Source organism: Coregonus lavaretus (genome assembly GCF_964263955.1).
Source record: "Coregonus lavaretus genome assembly, chromosome: 32".
NCBI classification, from domain to species: domain Eukaryota; kingdom Metazoa; phylum Chordata; class Actinopteri; order Salmoniformes; family Salmonidae; genus Coregonus; species Coregonus lavaretus.
The window spans coordinates 7,971,429-7,991,924 of record NC_140019.1 but is presented as its reverse complement, the minus strand read 5'-3'; the positions used below and the strand labels follow the sequence as shown (position 1 = coordinate 7,991,924).

The window sequence follows — 20,496 nt, the reverse complement described above, 5'->3', positions numbered from 1 at the left end:
ATATGTTAGTCATTTAGCAGACGCCCATATCCAGAGCGACCTACAGGAGCATTTAGGGTTAAGTGCCTTGATCAAGGACACTTTGACAGATTTGTCACCTAGTCAGCTCTGGGATTTGAACCAGCAACCTTTCGGTTACTGGCCCAACGCTTTTAACTGCTGGGCTACATGCCGCCCTAAATCAGTCAGTGTGTCCGTCCGTCTGCTAGGCTAGCTAGATATGTCTCCTTAGCAAGAATAACTGCTCAATGCTGACATTGACACTCTACACCAAGGGACCTCACCACCCCTTCCCCAAGCTACTCTATCAAAATAATGAATTATAGAATCATACCAAATATGCTTGTGTCACATGGGATGTTACTCTTTATAGAAAGCAAGGGGAATGGTAGATATTGCTTTGCTGTGTAAGCCTTTAAATAGAGAAATACCCTTTTGTTGCTTTCTTGTATTGTAATTACTGGTAGATGCAGGTCAAGAATCAGTGTTCTAGTATGCCTAGTATCAGTGGCCATGCAACAATGTGTCAATGCACTTTATGTATTGGCTCTGAATATGCAACACATAAAAAAGGATTGTAAAGATATGAATTCAACAATTTTAACTACTGCAGTTGCGTGTTGTCTTGTCCTTGTGGTGTAACACCGAATCATAGTAGCACAGTGATACTTGTAGACCTGCTCTACTCTATTTGCTCCAGTACAGTTGTGGTCAAAAGTTTTGAGAATGACACAAATATACATTTTCACAAAGTCTGCTGCCTCAGTTTTTATGATGGAAATTTGCATATACTCCAGAATGTTATGAAGTGTGATCAGATGAATTGCAAAGTCCCTCTTTGCCATGAAAATGAACGTAATCCCAAGAAAACATTTCCACTGCATTTCAGCACTGCCACAAAAGGACCAGCTGCCATCATGTCAGTGATTCTCTCATTAACACAGGTGAGAGTGTTGACGAGGACAAGGCTGGAGATCAGTCTGTCATGCTGATTGAGTTAGAATAACAGACTGGAAGCTTTAAAAGGAGGGTGGTGCTTGAAATCATTGTTCTTCCTCTGTTAACCATGGTTACCTGCTAGGAAACACGTGCCGTCATCATTGCTTTGCACAGAAAGGGCTTCACAGGCAAGGATATTGCTGCTAGTAAGATTGCACCTAAATCAACCATTTATCGGATCATCAAGAACTTCAAGGAGAGGTCAAATTTTAGGTCCATGGCCAGGAAACTCCCCAGATCTTAATCCCATTGAGAACTTGTGGTCAATCCTCAAGAGACAGGTGGACAAACAAAACCCCACAAATTCTGACAAACTCCAAGCATTTATTATGCAAGAATGGGCTGCCATCAGTCAGGATGTGGCCCAGAAGTTAATTGACAGCATGCCAGGGCGGATTGCAGAGGTCTTGAAAAAGAAGGGTCAACACTGCAAATATTGACTCCTTGCATAAACTTAATGTAATTGTCAATAAAAGCCTTTGACACTTATGAAATGCTTGTAATTATACTTCAGTATACTATAGTAACATCTGACAAAAATATCTAAAAACACTGAAGCAGGAAACTTTGTGAAGACCAATACTTGTGTCATTCTCAAAACGTTTGACCACGACTGTACATGTGTAAAGTCTCAACCATTGACACATCAAATAACGCACAATTGATAGTATAATGTCCAAGGGCGGCAGGTAGCTTAGTGGTTAAGAGCGTTGTGCCAGTAACCGAAAGGTTGCTGGTTCTAATCCCCGAGCCGACTAGGTGAAAAATCTGTCGATGTGCCCTTGAGCAAGGCACTTAACCCTAATTGCTCTGGATAAGAGCATCTGCTAAATGACTAAAAATAAATAAATAAATCTTCATGTTGTTCATTAGGATTTTATTTTTTGGAGGCAAATCAATAAAATATGTACTTTTTACAGTATATGAGGAACATTTCTACAGTTTAATAATGTAAACAATCTCTGAAGAGAAATGTATTCAGTTTAAAATGAAGCCACAGTCTTCATTTTGAAACTATTTACATGAATTAAAATATAATTTATAACATCAGATAATTTCCGCTATAGATAAATGTATCTATGAAACTAGATTTTAACAATTCAAATGTCCTGAAATGCATTGTCTCCACATTCTGAAGACATATGAAATCACACAAAACAGAAAAAGACACCATTAAAAGACATCCAAACTAAGTGGCTTATAAATAAAAAAGAATAAATGCAAAATAAAACCAACATATGTAAAAATATAAAATCTCACTAGCAGTATTTACTGTTTACCAAAACTACATTAAAAAAGGAAATCATTTTGTGAATTTTGATAGTCATTAGATGTAAATAGACAAAAAAAAAATCAATAGCAATAAATAAAAACAAGAAAAACAAACAATGTATGCCCTTTTATGTCAATTGTTCTTCCACCAAAGACCCGCTCACAGCTAGCTAGGTTGTGACAGTTTGCAGCCCCCAAAGTGGCCAATGACATCACATTACCATTATGTTATCAGATGTTTTCTGTGTGTTGACTGTCTGGGATACAAAATAACCTTTGATACACATGACTCAGGGTAGTAGTGCAGAAATATCCATTTACATCCAGAGTACAGTGAACAGTGGTGATTCAGGGGCCCACAGAGGACCAGTATTGCAAGCGTTTTCTTTCTATAGGGCGAGTTTATTAACATGGTGGTGAGTTTAAAGAGACATTTTCCAATGAAATGAAATCGGAAAATTTAAATATGTATTTGTGTGGACTATGTAGTTGGATAATGACATTTAGAAAATCAATCTGACAAGGCTCTCCGAATTCGATTTAAAGCCAACATCAAATATAGTTTTGGTCAACTTGCCTCAAGTTTATTTTTTGCCATTTTCTGAAATGAAGAGTGGGAAGACAGTATTGCATTCTGTTCTGATGAGGGTTGCCTTCGGAAGGAGTTCAATTCGGATAATCTCTCAACCTAACAAATCCTAGATTGACAGTAGTTGTTGAAATGTGCCGAAGTGCTCTGAAACACTGAGGAAAATGGTTAACATCAAAGTTTTCTATAAGAAAGTATATAATGATCTTAATATCTACACAAACACACAAATATATATTCATATGTATATATATTTATATACCTTTTATAATATGGCTGTATTGAAAAAAGTTTTAATAATAATAAAACACATAGGATTTGAAAGGAGATAAAACAGTAATATTAAAAGCTATAGTGATAGCATTCGTTTTCCCCTATTGTTTTAAGGCTCTCCTCATGAGAATCGTTTGTTGTCATTCAACTCTACTGATGTAAGCACGCCACTGGCATCAAGTAGTCTGAAAATTCAACAGGGGCTGAAAGCATAGTGACCGTTTTCTTTCCCTCTCTCCAAAATTAGAGTCATACATGTTCACAAGTTGCCAATCATTATACAAGTGTCCACTGAATTTCAACAAGTTTAACAACCTGTGTACCAACAACATGTGTCATTAATAGGTCTAGTTCCTTTCATGAAAAGTTGTGAACAGATATTTCACTATTTGGGGCTATTATGTGCAACGGTATTATTGTTCTACATTATTTTTTAGATGTATGGCATGACTGACCACATTATTATTTGTCATTTTATATCTTTTTTTTTTTTTTTTTTTTTTTTTTTTTTTAGCAGTTCTACAACGTACAGTACAGGATCAGTTTTCAAGGATTTATTTTAATAACCAACCACTGAAATAACCACTTCCAATTTTTGAGAAAGGCTGTCTCATAGATATATGTATTGCATCTCAATTGCGTTAAAAAAAGAAAAATCATCAAAAATATTTAAATCATTAAAAAAGAAATGAAACTTTCTATAGCATATCTAAAGGGATACTTTATACAACAGTGTGACTTGTGTCAAGTCATTTTAAAAGAAATTCCCTTCAGTTCAGTTACTCCCTGTATTGTTCAACCTTGCATCTTTAAACAGTTTATCCTTGCCAGTCTGATTTGCAATGGTGTCCCACCACCTTTATAACGCACATCTACAAATCGCTGTATAGACACAACGATACATTTCATGTTTACACTACGCATAGTGCTATATACACATTATATAATATCATATTTATATTTTTTATCATGTAAACCAGCACATTCTCTCACTCTTTAGTAGTATACATACTAAGCACAAATACTCATTCAGCTTTTCTTCTTTTGATTAGCAACCTTTTTTTTTTTTATCAGTATGTATAGCACTAAATATTGTACTTTTTTTTACTTCAGTAAACCTACTAGGGTAAGCCAAGAAGGCACATCCTGATAGGATACTCAAACACTGAATAAGGCGTCTTTGTACTTAGTGTGCAAACTAATAAAGTCGAAGGAGAAATCAGTGATGTAAACATTCAATTTCATGTGTGTTACAGAGGAGAAGATTAGATAAATGGGGAAGAGAGAGAGAGAGAGACAGGGATAATCTGTTAGAAAAAATGAAGGAGGTTTGCCAAGGCTGGGGCAGCACGAGGCCCCATGCCCACACACAGAAGAGCTAGGCTGCACAGTATTGAGGGGCTGGGGGACAGGGGGACCTGGTCTTCGAAGAAAAAATAAAGAGAGGGGGAGAGAACAAAATAGGTCTTCAGTCTCCCAGCACACTAGAGGGCCATGGGTCCCCCTGGGATCCCCAGCGATGGCAGCGCCAACCCGAACACGAGACACAGACAGACGACACACTCAGGTACACATTGGATACACAGTCCAAAAACTGACACGCAAACTATTTTGAGTTTTTAGCCACGAGGCGAGTTGTGGGAGTTTTAGCAGGAAAAGCAAGCTGAACTCCTCCACCAATCAGAAAGGATAGCTTGGGAGAAGTAAATGAGTGTATCAGCGGAGGAAGAGCGAGAGTAAAAAGAGGAAGAGAGCACCCGAGAAGAAGAGGGAAGGATCTAAATGAGGTGGAGACGCTTGTCTGATGTGGTACCATCCATACCTCTGGGAAAATTCAACAGAGTTCAACATACTCTTTTTGATTTACCACCACCCCTCTCTCAGGTGTTAATCGTAATATGACCTCTACCATCACCATATACAGAAGTGGTACCCCTGTACGGTGAGCCTTGGATGCTCTCTCCCTCAGCTATGCTGCTGGCTGCATCACAAAAAGACAGGCTGCAATGGAGCTCTATTAAAGGAGCACAACTACAGAGACTTGGGTTCAGGTAAGGGCTCTACATTCAGATCAGTGAGGTGTACATTCCATTACTATAGTATACGGTATAATCTAGAACCTGGAGTAAATGTCTGATTCTGCTCTGTCCTTGGCTGGGTTGCACTTACAGACATGTTCAGATAGTACAAATAGTGCAGAGTATTGGCTGGGATGGATTATGTGATCTTGCTCTGGAGAGTGAGTTTTCATAGGGTAAGTATGCCTTGAAATTTACTTCATGACATAATAGCGTTAGTTGTCATAGGCCCATTTATGTGCCATTGGTAGGATAGGAAGTGACTGCCATCCTAGATTAGTGTAACCAGGTTGTGAGAGTGGCTAGCTCAGAACCTATAGAGTAAAGCAGCCAACAGCATAGCAGAGTTGCGTGGCAGAGTAGCGGGAAGAAGTTGAGAGAAGAAACATGATTACCTCGTTAGAGTGCATAGATGAAATTAAGGAAGCACTAAAATTACAAAAAACAAGATTTTTTTCTTTTCATTTTCGATTTGTAAACTCTAAGCTGTTCCAAATATTTTTTTGTTTTTGTATTTTATGTCATAACACACAGTTTTAACATCCACAATTTTGCTAATATTAAGCAGGTTTTGCTATATACCGTACAACGTAATGGCGAATACAGCTTGCAGTTCCACCAGTAGTGACCAAGGGGGTACAAAAAAACGACACGCACGCAGACACACACACCACAACGACCAACGGAGGGAGCAAGGTTTGCTACAGAGGTCTCGCCCGCCCACACGCCCATTGGCTCTCAACGGGACCACGATGAGTCACAACAAAGTCAGGAACACAGACAGGAAGCAGCTTTTTGTGTTCAGATAAATGTTATGTTGTTTCGTTGCTTTTTTTCTCCATCCCTCCAACCCCTGCTAGCTTCCTCGGGAGTATCCTCAGTTGAAAGAGAGAAGGTCAGTTTCTTATTCCAACGTTAAAAATGTAAACATGACGAGGTGCCTTGGTTGAGGTACTGAGGCAAGTCTGGGGTGGTACGAGGGTTCTAAGGCGAGGCCAGCCGAGTCACCGTCAGCGATGCAGGCTCTTCTGGGCCTCCTTTAGCAGGGTGTCAAAGTCCAGGGCGTCATACTTGCTCTTCACCGGCCCTGGTCCTGCTTCGTCTGGAGAGAGAAACACACACACACAGCTTTGTTAGAACAGTGTCATCATGACCATCAACATTACATGGAGATACAACTTGTACAATATCTTAGTATTGCCACCATCCAACAGTTCATACTCCTTAAAGGTAATACACATAGGATTGTTATTTTATTTTTGCATTGTAACTTCAGAAAAAATTCCATAATATATCTGCCGCTAATAGTGAAATGATAGTATTTCACAGTATTACTTACCCGCCAGTGTTGTGATTGGCTGTGATATTTGCCTATTTATTTCTCCCGTCAGAGCGGCATCTGTTGTCAAACTGGGAAAGCTATTCTGGCTTTGTGGCTGTTTTATCTAGTGGAAATCTCTAATTTCCTTGTTGCTAAAATTCTACAGTTCTCTCAATTTCAGTTTATGTGAGAAAACAAGCACTGAATAGTGTAGGGAATCATTGTACCCTCTAAATCGCTGTGAAATATATTTTCAAGAACAAAAAATATAGTTTTACAGCTGTTTGAAGCTGATGGACCAAAACGAAAGTTACAGTACTTTCGGTTTTGTTCTAGCGGCTTCAAAAAGCTGTTTTGGTCCACCAGGTTCAAACAGCTGTAAAAAAATATATATTTTTTGTTCTTGAAAATACAGTATATTTCACAGCGATTTAGATGGTACAATGATTCCCTATACTATGGTTTGACTTTACTTTGACTGTATCTCTGCTTACCCAGATCTATGTATCTCTTCCTGCTGAGCCTGTGCATACCACCCCCTCCGTTCTGGAAGAGCGGCTCTCGTCTGTGCCGCTGGATCTGCTGCCCGCTGGGTGCCGGACGGAACTTGATGACTCCACAGCGTTCCCTATGCGCACACACACACACACACACACACACGTGCAAACACATGCACACACACACACAAACACATGCGCACGCACACGCACAAAGACAGAGGGATGAGTTTCAGCACGTGGTCCTCACTTTCACTGCATTCCGTACTCTGGAAGGTCACAGACGGGCCAGACAGGCTGATAAAAAGGACCTACTCGTGTTTGGTGATGACTTTGCAGTCCTCCGGGTCTCCAAAGGCCTCGAAGCGTTTGCGCAGCATCGTTTGTGTGACGCTGCTCGGCAGGTTGTGTATGTAGAACACTTGGCAGTTGTCCTAGGCAACGACACAATGGCAACTGTCAGAACAAGACACTTGCCGCAGTGGCAAATCATGCCAACTTCACACACTGTGAAACTCATAATAGCTCTTAATTGGTGTTTACCTCGTCAATTTGAAACACAGACTTGGAGATTTTGTTTCTCTGCTTGTCTCCGTGGCACATCTCAGAGTTCTCACAGCTGAGGAGGAGAGAGACACAGTATAAGACGGGAGCTAATGGAAGAACCTGAGTCACATGCCAATGAGAGGAGACAGTCCTCCTGGCTGTGACTGCTAATCAGACAAACAGTGGTTTATATTCTCACCTGAAGTCGGGCTTGCTGCTAGGCGAGTGGGGCTGGCAGCAGCCGGAGTGGAGGATGGGGGAGGGTGAACGGGAGGAGCGTTCCCCCTCTTCATCTGAGTTATGGGGGGATAAAGCGTCCACCTTGCTGTCAGCCCTGTTACCGTTACTCAGGTACTCTGGCACCTTGGAAAAGAGCCTGTCTTCATCCAGCTGTTCCAGCCTCTTGTCCCCCTGGACCCTGGGGTCAGCCCTGTCCCCCTTAGGCTCTGGCCCCTCCGGAGAGGGGCGTCCAAACAGTGAGTGGGACAGCATGGCGGTGGTTCTCTTCCGGCTCTCCCCCAGACTCAGCAGGCAGTAGTCGTGGTCTCCGAACGTCCTGTGGACTTTGGGTTCTGCATCGATGGCCTGGCCCATCTTGCGGAGCTGGGCGTAGAGTTCAGTCTGCTCGGGGAGCTTGCGGGAGTGGGCCCGGGTCAGCCACGAGCCCTTCGGGGGGGATTCTCCTTTCCCCTCTGGCTTGAACAGCTCGTCCTCCACTTGCTTGTGAGGGGGGGTGGTGGGAGGGGTGAGGCCTGAAAACACACACCACTCCAATAAGTCAAATGTACCTCACAGTACAGTTGGGTTAACATTAGAGAAACATCAACAGTTCAGACAATTTCACTGGTCACGTTTTAAAATCTTGCTAATATTTAACTGTTACTGGGTGTACTGTCTGTTACTCTGTTCACTTCTATTTGTCTTTCAATGGCTTTCCCAATACAACAAATTGCTTTGATGCTGTTATTTTGTAACATTACAGTAACACAGCGACTTGATACGGCACAAGGCGAGCACACAATCTCATATTGATTTGAACTGAAGTGCGTATTTGACTTTCAATTGTTATTAACATTATGGCTTTTGAGGAAGATATCAGCGGCAGACACTGTAAAGTATTGTTATATCAGTCTTCTCCGTTCCCAAGTAGCTATACAACCAAATTAGCCCTGTCAAGATGACATTTACACAGGAGACAGATCACGTCATTAGACTCCAGGCATGCTCTTTACAACACAATACAAATACATTCCCCCTCTCCTCTACTACCGAGCTCTGTGTTAGCAATAGTATATCTACAAGAGATAAACTAGTCTACAATACAGTTTGTTAGCTAGCTAGATTTTATTTCCCTCTAGACACGCTTCTTCTGACAGACACAATAGGATATAGCTCCAAAATGCTGCTCTTATTCAGTCTTGTCAAGCCAAGGTGTAAAAGACGTTAATATTATCAACACCGACTCAAAGCCCCAACATTACCTGCTGTGCCACACAGATCCACGCTGAGAGTCTGCTCAAAGGGCTTGTTGGCATACTGTGTGTCTCTGATCACGGGGAAGAGAGAGAGAGAGATTGCAGAGTCATCATCAGGGCCAGGGGTGCAGGGGTCGAGGTAGAGGGGCGACAAAAGGATGTACTGCACAGTACTATGATTTTTTTAAAGGATTTCTTTTGTAGGGTTTATGTTGGAGTTTGTATTACATTTTTATTGTGAACGTGAGCTATATGAGAATAGCTTTTCTTTTTTTCCCTTTACAGCCGTCTATGATTGGTCTTACAGTACAAGCTCCTTCTCCTTTTGAGGTCTATTTTGGGATCTGTGTTACCATGAAAGGCTTGTGTGGAGTGCTTTGGGGATATTACAGAGTCCACAAAGCAGCACAAAACTCTATGTGAGCCACAGAACACCACAGTAATTTTACACATGGAAGATTTCCAGAAGTGTACATTAAAAATAGCTTTGTGATTCCAGTGGGGCTATGGGCTAGCAGTATATGTATTGTAGTGTATAGGAGTATAGTATGGAAAACAAACCCAGTAGATTTCAGCGGCAGACAGAGGCAGGCGCGTTTCTCTGCAATCAGAACGACAGAAAGAGTCATTGGTACCAATGATTACATACATGGTCAGAGAACACTACAGCAGGTTCAGCAGGTATAAAAACAACCTTTTACCAGCCTTTTATCAGTGGCACTTGTGTTTTTCATTCACATCAAATTGAAGAAAGATACCGCATGATGGAGCCATGTGGACTGAAAAATCAGGACATGCCTTGAGAGCTTGGGGGTTTCTGACATCGTCGCCATCTTACCGTTCTGACAGCAGAGGTTATCGGATTCGGCTGCGTTTGCCGTGGTTTGGGAAGTGCTGTTGTTATTGGCGGCGGAGTCCTTCTCCGGGTCGTCTCCCAGGGGGTGTTTGACCGCCTTGTCCTCCTCGCCAGGGCGCCGCGCCCCGGACGCAGGCTCCACCCTCACCTGGCCTGCACGCACCTTCTTGGCGAAGCGGCTGGGGAAAGAGGCGAGCCTGCGGGAGCGGCGGACAGAGAAGGAGGCGTCCTCCAGGTCAGGGCTCAGAGGGGCCTCTAGGCCGCACTCTTTCATAAGCTCTGGTTTGGTTGAGCTGGCAGCCAGGCTGGGGGTCTCAGTCTTTCTGTCATGCACTGGCTTGGTGATAGCTCCTCTGTTATGGGTGTAGGGGGGGCTGTGGAGTCTGTAAGGCTTGCTCACGTCAAAGGAGTTGACCGCTTTGAGCAGTTCGCGCAGGAGAGAGTTGGCTTTGACCTCCCGTCTGCGGGTGAATGCGAGGCGCGGCCGAGGGGTGCTGCTTTGGGCCTGGGGGGCAGCCTTGTGACAGTTCGGGGGGATCAGGAACGGGGTGCACTCGGGCCTGACCCTTCGTACCTGGCCTAGGCACTCACGCTCCTTGCGCTCCCAGACGGCCTGCTTGCGCGCTGGCAGGCAGTATGTGTGCATATACTTGATGAGCTCCACCACAGATTTGAGTTCTTTCTCAGAGGAGAACTGGGGCTTGGTGGGCTCAAGGGGAGTGGAGCGTTCACTCTCACTGCTCGAGGACTCCTCCTCCTCCTCCTCTTCTTCCTCCTCGGACTCACTGTCCTCCTCGTCATCATCTTCCTCCTCGTCCTCCTCATCCTCTGTGTCGGCTGAAGGAGTGTCCTCCGCCTCCTGTGCGCTGGTCAGGTGCCGGTGGAGCTCTGTGCACAGACGTCCTGCTGGTCGCACCGCTCGGGGCTTACGCTCCTGTGTGCTTTCATGCTACAGAAAGAAAGAGTTAGAGTTACTACCTATAAAATGACCTTGGTGAGCCTCTGTGCACTGTATGACCCAAAATATTAATGAGTGTCTAGGCAATGAGAAGATACAGTGCAGAGTGAACATTTTGAACTTATGAGTAACCAAAACCAGCACAGAGAGCAACAGAGATTCATACCAATGTTCCCAGAATCACGACTCAGAGAGAGAGAGAGAGAGAGAGAGAGAGAGAGAGAGAGAGAGAGAGAGAGAGAGAGAGAGAGAGAGAGAGAGAGAGAGAGAGAGAGAGAGAGAGAGAGAGAGAGAGAGAGAGAGAGAGAGAGAGAGAGAGACAGAGAGACAGAGAGAGAGAGAGAGAGACAGAGAGACAGAGAGACAGAGAGCGAGAGATATTCTATGATGCACTTTATATAACCACCAGCTCATTGCCAGAGCTGCCCTAGCCTTTCCCCTGGTCGAGACTACAGCCATCTGTCACTCCAAAGCCTCAGCATCACTCACTCTAATGCCACAGATGTCACATGCCTCGGCCACCACCACAGTAAAGGAAAAGCCAGGGTAGGACAGGGGTAATAAATGAGAAAATAAAGGCTTAAGGTTACTAAAAGCTTCACTCCGTTGATCTACATGCATGCGCGTGGGTGGAATGGGATTTTTGGAGCAGTGGACACCTTTTGGTAACATGATGTCCACATCGGTCCCAGTCCCATTCACAAGAGGGAGAAAGCTTTTTTGCTAGTAGTAGCTAGCTGGCAGCCTGGCTAGCTGTCTTAAGCCTCACTATAAACATAGTAAGCTAGCTAGCCTTTTTAGCTTTCCACATCTCCATGTGAAATAATCAGATTTATAATAAAAAAATATGCCCAGGCAAATATTTGTATACTTGCCGGAGTAACCTAAAACATTATCCCAGTTTGATATGCTGTTTGTGTATTAATGCCGATATCAGCTAAAAATAGAATGTCATCATGTTTTGGTCATGGAGAAAAAAGCACCTGGCTAGCTGGTTGGCTATAGCAAGTTCTACCATTTCACAATAGCCTGGAATCACTAGTTATTATTTCTAAACAAAATACCTTTTTGAGTGGATTCTTGTTGTTTGGTTTACTGTTTGAACAGCTGCTGAGATTATATTTGGTTATCAATGCAAAATAGGCTACCTATACAGCCTATATATCAGATCAAGGAACCAAACACTGCTGCGGAAAGAAGGATACTGCACATCTCCATTTTCAGGTAGTACAAATGTACGTCGAATTCCGGAGCGAATGCCACCCCTTCTGTGACGAAAAACTACCTTGCACCACTACACTGCGCTATGCTCCGAATCTTGTGTTTCCGTAGAGCTTGTAGTATGTTTTAGTCTTTAAAAACACTATAATCAAAGCATTACCTTGGTGATTAGGTCCTCTATTCAACCCATATCCTGGATCCGGATGGCAGAGCAGTGAATGAACTAGAAACGGACTAAGGGTCATAGCTATAGAAAACCTTTCCTGTCGTCTAGCCTATGTATCCGCTCTCCCTCGCTTTAAGTCTCTCGTGTTGCCTTCCCTGCTCTATTCTGAGCTGCTAGAGCTCTATGCTAGACAGAGCTCTATTCCAGAACACCACACACAGAGCTCCAACTTACTCACCTTAACCAAAGGCCTGACAGGTTTCAGATGCAGGCTCCTGCTGCAATGGCGATGCCCGCTGTTGCTGCTGCCCTCTTTGTGTGACTCCAGGCCCGTGGGCACGTTAGGGGGGGACAGCAGGAGCTTTTTCAGCTGTAGGGGGACATGGGTTGGGACAACTGTAATGTACATGTCTGCCAATCAATCAATCAATCAGCAGAACATACAGTAGCATCAACATGTATTATCACTCTTGACATGACTCATCCACCCGTAAATGTATTTCCCCCGCTTTCTTCTCCTCCTTCATCCAGCGTTTGAACAATATAGAGCTCAAACCGAAGCTGGCAGGAGGAAGCCGTGTGAATATAAGATCAAACGGAAATGCGATTCTATAGCTCTCCCGCATTTTGCAATGAGGAGGTAATGCTGTAGTATTGCATATCAAATGGAGATTTTACTTCCTCGCATTTCATCCATTACACTTTGAGGCAGCAGCAGCAGCATCGCATGTGAAATCATCAGATGATATAAATCTGCTTACAACAACAATCCCGTAAGCTGCATTGGTTTTGGCAAAGACTGAGGATAGCACCGGAGCGCCTACTGTAGATGTGAGGGAATGATGCGGCTGGTTATGTTTGGCTGATAGCTAAATACTGTCTGGTCCTATATGTCATGCTTAGAGCCCTTGTTGAAACAGATAATGAAATAGATGAGAAGAACAGTGCTAATTGAGTTGCCCATCCCTGTCAGCATGTGCCAACTTGGCATGGGCTTCGATGGTGCCTCTCAGTGTTTCATTGAGGAAGTTAAGGGGTGCTGAAGGTTTCCATCTTTGTGTACAAAATGCTGTTGACACGCCAGGCCCATCCATGCCATGAAAGACTACTCTACTCTGGCCCACTTCCTGGCCTGCCTGGCTCAATGCAGCCCTTGTTCTCTGCCTGCATACAACCTCGCACGCGCACACACTGCCTCGCACACACAGGCACGCACGTAATGTTAGGCCCCCCATCTTGGCGGTGTAGAGACAATGTTGCATTTTTGAGCCAATTTACTGCAATTCTACGCATTTCTCCATGGAGCTGAGTGGAATTTTTGCAGTTCTAAAGATAATTTCCTACAATGCTACACATTTTGCCATGGCTAATGCTATGTTCTTTTTCTCAAACATAATAACAAAATCAATACTGCTAAATCAATTGTTTTAGGAATTTTCAATTCTCTTGGACTGTCTAGCTGTTATTTTGGTGATTGTTAGTTCTCAGAGATTATATTATAAAACAAATATATAGGTTCATTCTCTTTTCTACATACTTTATATTTGGTTTTAGTCGTTTAAAAGTTGACACTGAAAGCCTTATTCCATCCCGATAATTTTTGGTAATTAAATCATTGGCCCAAAAAATGTTTTTACACTGTTTGGTCTTAGGCGGCCCGATAAAACACCCACCCAAAGATTTAAATGGCCCCAAAAAACCTACACACACACACACACACACACACACACACACACACACACACACTGAGGTCAGCTGCAGTTACAGCTCCTGCCAGCAGAGGGAGTCCTCCTCCTCTCACACACCAGTGATGACAACACCAGGGTCACATGCAACAAATCCTCTAGGCTGTCTCTCTGGGATGGAAAGGGACTGACAGGTAGGGAGGGAGGGAGGAAGGTGGACTGGTACATGTCACCATGTTAAACCACATTTCACCATATGGATGGGCCTTTTTTTGTGTGTCTAAAAACAGTGCAGGAAGTTATGAACATTATAATGAAATGGTGGCATCTCATTGGCCATCATTCCACTCTTCTAGCCTATAGGATCTACGGTATGTATATTTGTTTACCTCTGCATTACTTAGCATGCACAACAACAGAAGCAGAATACCAGTTTTTGCTAATTTTGTCTTATTGCTGTTATCAGTGCCAACTGATACCAACTCCTATTAAGATTCTTAAGCCATCTAAGGACATCATGAGGGAAATGTAATCCATTTGTGAAAAATTCCCTTCAGTGGGTATATATATATATATATATAGTCTGTATGTTATCCTGTAATTGCAATTATCTCTGAGAGGCAGAGTGAGTATGGGCAGTGAGTGACCATGCAGGTATGCACATAGCTTGTTTCACTCAGAGCTGTAACACAATAGGACCTTTGTAACCCTTGCCTTGATAATGTGAGATCTCTGTGTCTCTTTAAACCCGGTCCAAAGTTTGTGTCAGTTTGAAACTTAAGGAAACTTAAGGAAGTATGTTAGCTTCATTGTGGACAAGAACAATGAGGATATATTCCAGAAGTAATAAAAGGACATACAGTATATTACACCAGACTTCCTAGTTAACTTGCATGCTCATCCGAGCACACCGAATAGCAACCGGACAAATGTTTCCCAATGTAATGAAATCCTATCGTATTCTCTGTAAAAGATACCAGTTTTCTGTTGCAATCCAGAGCAAGCATGAGTAGATAGGGACAACAGTTGAAAAGAAAAACATGTTTTTCCTGGAAGCGTGGTTCTGAGAGGAGAGGGGTGCGGGGAGACAGGGGTGGAGAGAAAAGGGAGGGAGGGTCACGGGGTACTCTGCATCAGGGTTGGCTCCACAGTTTAACTGCTGGAGCTATAGGAGGCTGGGCTAGGTCCTAGGAGGCAGACATGGGCATGAGAGTAGTATATTACCCCTTTAAGATGGCCAGGGAGTGAGAGAGAAGTAGAACAATGGGGGCAAGGGGAAAAAAGGTAGATTTAATGAGAGCCACAGTTCCTTTAAGAGACCATAGTTGTGGTCCAGCCAGGTTGCCTGCCTGTGCCTGCCGATAAAAAGCATTCTTATTAGAAGTAGTGGTTGCTAAAAAGAATGGAAAAGCCCAAAATGAGAAAAATTCAGACCTTTGTTGCCTATCATACCCATGCTGTGGGGTAGTCAGAGCAGAGGCCCATCCAAATCCACCTTAAACAGTGAGGAAGGGTTCTTACTAGAGACGGGTCTTCAGTCTCTGAGCTCAGGGAGCCGTCACTCAGGGAGCCTGAAGGGAAGGGGAGGTCCTCCTCAGACCCCTCCCCCAGCGAGGGAAACACAGACAGCCCCCCCACCTCGTCCTCCACCATGCCGTCCAGGCTGTCTGTGAGAGCAGCCAGCAGTGCCGCATTCTCATCTTCTATCTGGAGGGGGCAGGAGAGAGAGAGGGGGCATCAGTGAACACACTACCCATTTACAACACAGTTAGTTACAACACAGTTCATTCCCCTCTTCTAGGGGGCAGGAGGGGGAGTAAGTGAGCATACCACCCACTTATAGTACAACACAGATGAGTTCCTTACAACACAGAGCACTCTGCTTTTAAATTCTACTCTTTCCCTGTAGTCTGAGGGACGCCAACCATCCACACACTGGGTTGTTCGTTTCAACAGCTGCCATCTTGCTGAGAGCATCGAATCAGGTGGTGGGATGATAGCGGAGCGGAGACAGCCTACAGGAAGTGAGCGAGGTTTCATCTTACACCCCCCACCCCCAATCTGAAGGTTAAATGAACTAAGCTGGGAGATCAATGGCTTCCACACTGGCATCCAAAACAAGGCCCGGAGGTAATCGTCCCAATCCAACCTCTACTCTACCCCTCATAAATCAATCTGAACAAGGGATTATAATCAAGTGGATGGTAAGGTAAAATAGACCCAGGAACAACAGTGTTGTGTTGGTGGGGCCCGGCTCACTCAATCACTGGATGATGTTTATGAACACATTATGTGAGATCTGTGCATTAGACAGATCGATAACGATCACTGAGGGGGATTCTAAGATGGGAGTCTACAACCTTATCATAGACTCAGACTGGAGCTTCTTCGGTTTACCACTAATCTGTGTAGTCTAGTCCTACGCCATAGGAGTCTACAGCCATATCACGGGGCTATTCTCTATGTTGCAGTTCCATTACATAGGGGTGGGAGGAGATGGTCCTGGTGGAATCCTAGCCTGGTCCCAGATCAGTTTTCAAGACAGCACAAACAGATCTGGGACCAGGCTAGTGGAATCCTGAGCGGGGGGCCGAGCGTCTCACCTCAAAGAACTCGGGGTCTCCTGTGCTGTACTGGATGGAGGCAGCGGAGATGTCTGATTGGTCGTTGCACCAGTGGAGCTCGCTGAGGCAGTTGACTGAGTCAAAGTCGCTGGCGTCCAGCTGAGAGAGGTCAATGTCAGGGAAGTCAGAGTCCAGGCAGTCCGAGCAGACCTCCTCCTCCCCATACTGTAGAGAGAGAGATAGGGAAGGAGGGAGTGGAGGAAGAAGAGGGTGGAAAGGTCAGTTTACATCAAAGGGTGACTCATTTTTAAGAAATACAGTACATTGAAGATATCTTATCAAATATCAAATTGTTTGGAAAGTTCATGGGACTGATCATCAGCATCAGTACACTCATGTTAATGACACAGAGAGTAAACCACTACAGTAGAGTACAGTGTGGTTGTCAATGACACAGAGCCCTCTGAAAGAGACAGTCCCCCTAATCTCTCTGCACATGCTCATTACAACTAATGGACATAGTGCTGAAACATGCGCCACATAGACAGACCAGAGTCACGAGACTGAGACCACCATCTCCTAATGAGCCCTTAGTGAAAGCGTGATATAATATAACACAGATGACTTGGCGGTCCACGGATAGTAAAAGTATTTAGGGGAATAGGCCAGTGTGAAGGGAAGTGACTCTAGTCACCTGGGGGGAGAGATGGAAACCACATTTCATGGAGAGAGGGACAGAACTGGAAATAGGCTATGCCTGTAGAGAGTGGAGCTGGAGAGGAGGACATGGAGGAGACTTGTACTGTCAGTGTGTGTGTGTGTGTGTGTGTGTGTGTGTGTGTGTGTGTGTGTGTGTGTGTGTGTGTGTTTGTGTGTGATGCTGATCGCCTTCTCCACCTGTTGTCTTTGGCATGCCAAAAGGGGGGACACTCGTATACAGGGTGTACCTGACTTTGACAATGCAGTTTGCAGGAGGTCCCTAGCCTAGCCTAACCACAACCTGAATATTCTGTGCCATAGAGCCCTAGCTATGCATCTTTGATGAGTGACTAACACTAAATACTCCAGCTCTGTTTCACGTCGCACCTGCCTTCGCTAACCAATCCAATCCAATTCCACTCATTTCATTAAACTGGCCTGGGGTCAGCCCGGTTTCAACCAATCATCAGCCATCACTTACAAAGATGCTTTCTGGGGACAATGAGATGGGAACAAGTAGAACAAGTGTCATTTCGTCCTTGTGAAAAAGACACCTTTCTAACACACATTCCATTTCCAGGACATAGATGTGCCACAAACTATCGGTGCCTCGTTGTCTAGTTAGTGAGATGTACCCAAACCTTATCACAGGAAGGCTGTGTTCTCTTTGATATAACACCAACCCTCCGTGCCATTGTAGCAACTCTACAGTATGTGTGTTGGATCAAAGATTAGGGGGTAATAAATTGATACCATTTATGAGTTCATAAATTGCAGATGTAGAGCAACACAGTTGTTTGTGTGTGTGCCATTGTAATGAGCAAATGACTGGTTACTCAAGCAAACTGAATGATTATGTTCTATGACAGAGAGAGAGAGAGAGACAGAGAGAGAGGGAGCGAGAGAGAGAGAGAGAGAGAGAGAGAGAGCTGTGGTGGCAGCCTGGCTGGTGTGATATCTCAGAAGTTGTGAGAAGAAAGGACAGGAAGAAGGAGAGAAATGGATGGGGAGAATGCCTTCTGCAAGGCCCTCTTCATCCCCACATCCATCCATCCCTTCTGCAGGTCTGACTCACCCCCCCCCCTAGCTAAGTTTACCCCTCCACCTCCCCCCTCCATCCTCCTTCTCTCCCTCTAGTCCCTCTCAGGAAAATAAGAGGCCAGGCTAATCAATTTCAACAAAGTCCGAGCGTTCTTTATTTCCAGGCAGGCTTTGTCTTTTTTACCTGTTTTTCCCCCTCCCTTCTCTCCACTCTCCTTTGCAGACTGCCCGGATATCAATCAATAAAAACATCCTTGGGCTCTGAAGGTTTAAGGTCACAGGCAGAACGGTCAGGCACACACACAAATACACACACGCGCTTGCACAGACACACACACTGTACCCAGACACACAAGCACACACACTGACTGCTAACGCATTTGCAGTATATTGAAGGATGTGACATAGACATGCATAATGACCCATTATCAGGAGCAGTGACAGCAGCCATGCTCTATTAATTTATTTTATTTACTTCACCTTTATTTAACCAGGTAAGCCAGTTGAGAACAAATTCTCATTTACAACTGCGACCTGGCCAAGATAAAGCAAAGCAGTGCGGAAAAAACAACAACAACACAGAGTTACATATGGAATAAACAAAACGTACAGTCAATAACACAATAGAAAATCTATATACAGTGTGTGCAAATGTAGTAAGTTATGGAGGTAAGGCAATAAATAGGCCATAGTGCAAAATATTTACAATTATAATTTAGTATTAACACTGGAGTGATAGATGTGCAGAAGATGATGTGCAAATAGAGATACTGGGGTGCAAATGAGCAAAATAAATAACAATGTAAATAACAATATGGGGATGAGGTAGTTGGATGGGCTAATTACAGATGGGCTGTGTACAGGTGCAGTGATCGGTAAGCTGCTCTGACAACTGATGCTTAAAGATAGTGAGGGAGATAAGAGTCACCAGCTTCAGATATTTTTGTAGTTCCAGTCAATTGCAGCAGAGAACTGGAAGGAATGGTGACCAAAGGAGGTGTTGGCTTTGGGGATGACCAGTGAGATATACCTGCTGGAACGCATACTACGTACGGGTGGGTGTTGCTATGGTGACCAATGAGCTAAGATAAGGCAGGGATTTGCCTAGAAGAGATTTATAGATGACCTGGAGCCAGTGGGTTTGGCGATGAATATGTAGTGAGGGCCATCCAACGAGAGCGTACAGGTCACAATGGTGGGTAGTTATGGAGCTTTGGTGACAAAACGGATGGCACTGTGATAGACTACATCCAATTTGCTGAGTAGAGTGTTGGAAGCTATTTTGTAAATGACATCGCCGAAGTCAAGGATCGGTAGGATAGTCCGTTTTACGAGTGCATGTTTAGCAGCATGAGTGAAGGAGGCTTTGTTTGCGAAATAGGAAGCCGATTCTAGATTTAACTTTGGATTGGAGATGCTTAATGTGAGTCTGGAAGGAGAGTTTACAGTCCAACCAGACACCTAGGTATTTGTATGTAGCAGAGGACATAAGAGTGGCAGATTGAATCACATACCAGAACCACACCATTGCCTTATTTGAAGAGGATTTGGCCTCTGGCCTCATTTAGTCATATCACATGCTGCTCACACACTGTCTGTGGGGATAATGGGAGGGAGGCTTGGAAGCCACTCCACTCAACTCAAGGATCTTCTCCTTTGACACTCCACCCACCAATCCACACTGGTGGCCATTCAACTGAACTGAACATCAAGGCCAAATTCAGTAGCCAAACGTTGTTGAACGTTGCAGATAGAAATGACACAAATAGAGCCGACATGATTCCTTATTCTACATGTCAGAAAGGGGTGTTTGTTCTACTTAGCATATTTCTATCGGAACTTTCCAAAACTTTGTGTCCTGCTAAACGTGCCCCAGCTCAGGAATCAAAATGCAGGAATCATCTAAAGCCATGTGTGGATGGTTGCTAACTCAAACAAGGTTTTTCATAATAATCAACGTATCAAATGCAGAGTAGATATTATTGTCCTGTATGCCTCTAAAAGGAAATTAGTCATTCGACAAAATAAGCTAGACACTTCGGTGTTCTAAAGGGGCATTAGCAACTTCCAATTAAGACATGAAAACAGTGTTAGCTCAACCCTGTTTATTTATTTCACCTTTATTTAAGCAGATAAGTCAATTGAGAACCAATTCTCATTTACAATAACAACCTGGCCAAGAGGCATAGCAGGCCCTGTGTACCATGGAACTACACACAGAGAGAATTATGCTAATGTACGTAGGCTGCCGCATCG

General features: G+C 43.9%; 1 protein-coding gene across 1 annotated transcript in view; it reads right to left on the bottom strand.

The window, feature by feature from the left end:
- Nucleotides 1–1,859: 1,859 nt before the first annotated feature.
- LOC311107808 (peroxisome proliferator-activated receptor gamma coactivator 1-beta-like) overlaps nucleotides 1,860–20,496 on the bottom strand; it is a 61,165-nt gene continuing 42,528 nt past the window's right edge. Inside the window, exons 2-12 of the mRNA XM_084150360.1 lie at nucleotides 16,540–16,725; nucleotides 15,458–15,643; nucleotides 12,490–12,621; nucleotides 9,889–10,855; nucleotides 9,612–9,651; nucleotides 9,057–9,121; nucleotides 7,775–8,327; nucleotides 7,573–7,648; nucleotides 7,345–7,463; nucleotides 7,027–7,160; nucleotides 1,860–6,313 (exon numbers count right to left, since the gene is read on the bottom strand). Of these exons, the coding sequence (XP_084006486.1) occupies nucleotides 6,222–6,313; nucleotides 7,027–7,160; nucleotides 7,345–7,463; nucleotides 7,573–7,648; nucleotides 7,775–8,327; nucleotides 9,057–9,121; nucleotides 9,612–9,651; nucleotides 9,889–10,855; nucleotides 12,490–12,621; nucleotides 15,458–15,643; nucleotides 16,540–16,725 (2,550 nt within the window). The 3' untranslated portion in view covers nucleotides 1,860–6,221. The remainder of the gene's footprint in view (nucleotides 6,314–7,026; nucleotides 7,161–7,344; nucleotides 7,464–7,572; nucleotides 7,649–7,774; nucleotides 8,328–9,056; nucleotides 9,122–9,611; nucleotides 9,652–9,888; nucleotides 10,856–12,489; nucleotides 12,622–15,457; nucleotides 15,644–16,539; nucleotides 16,726–20,496) is intronic.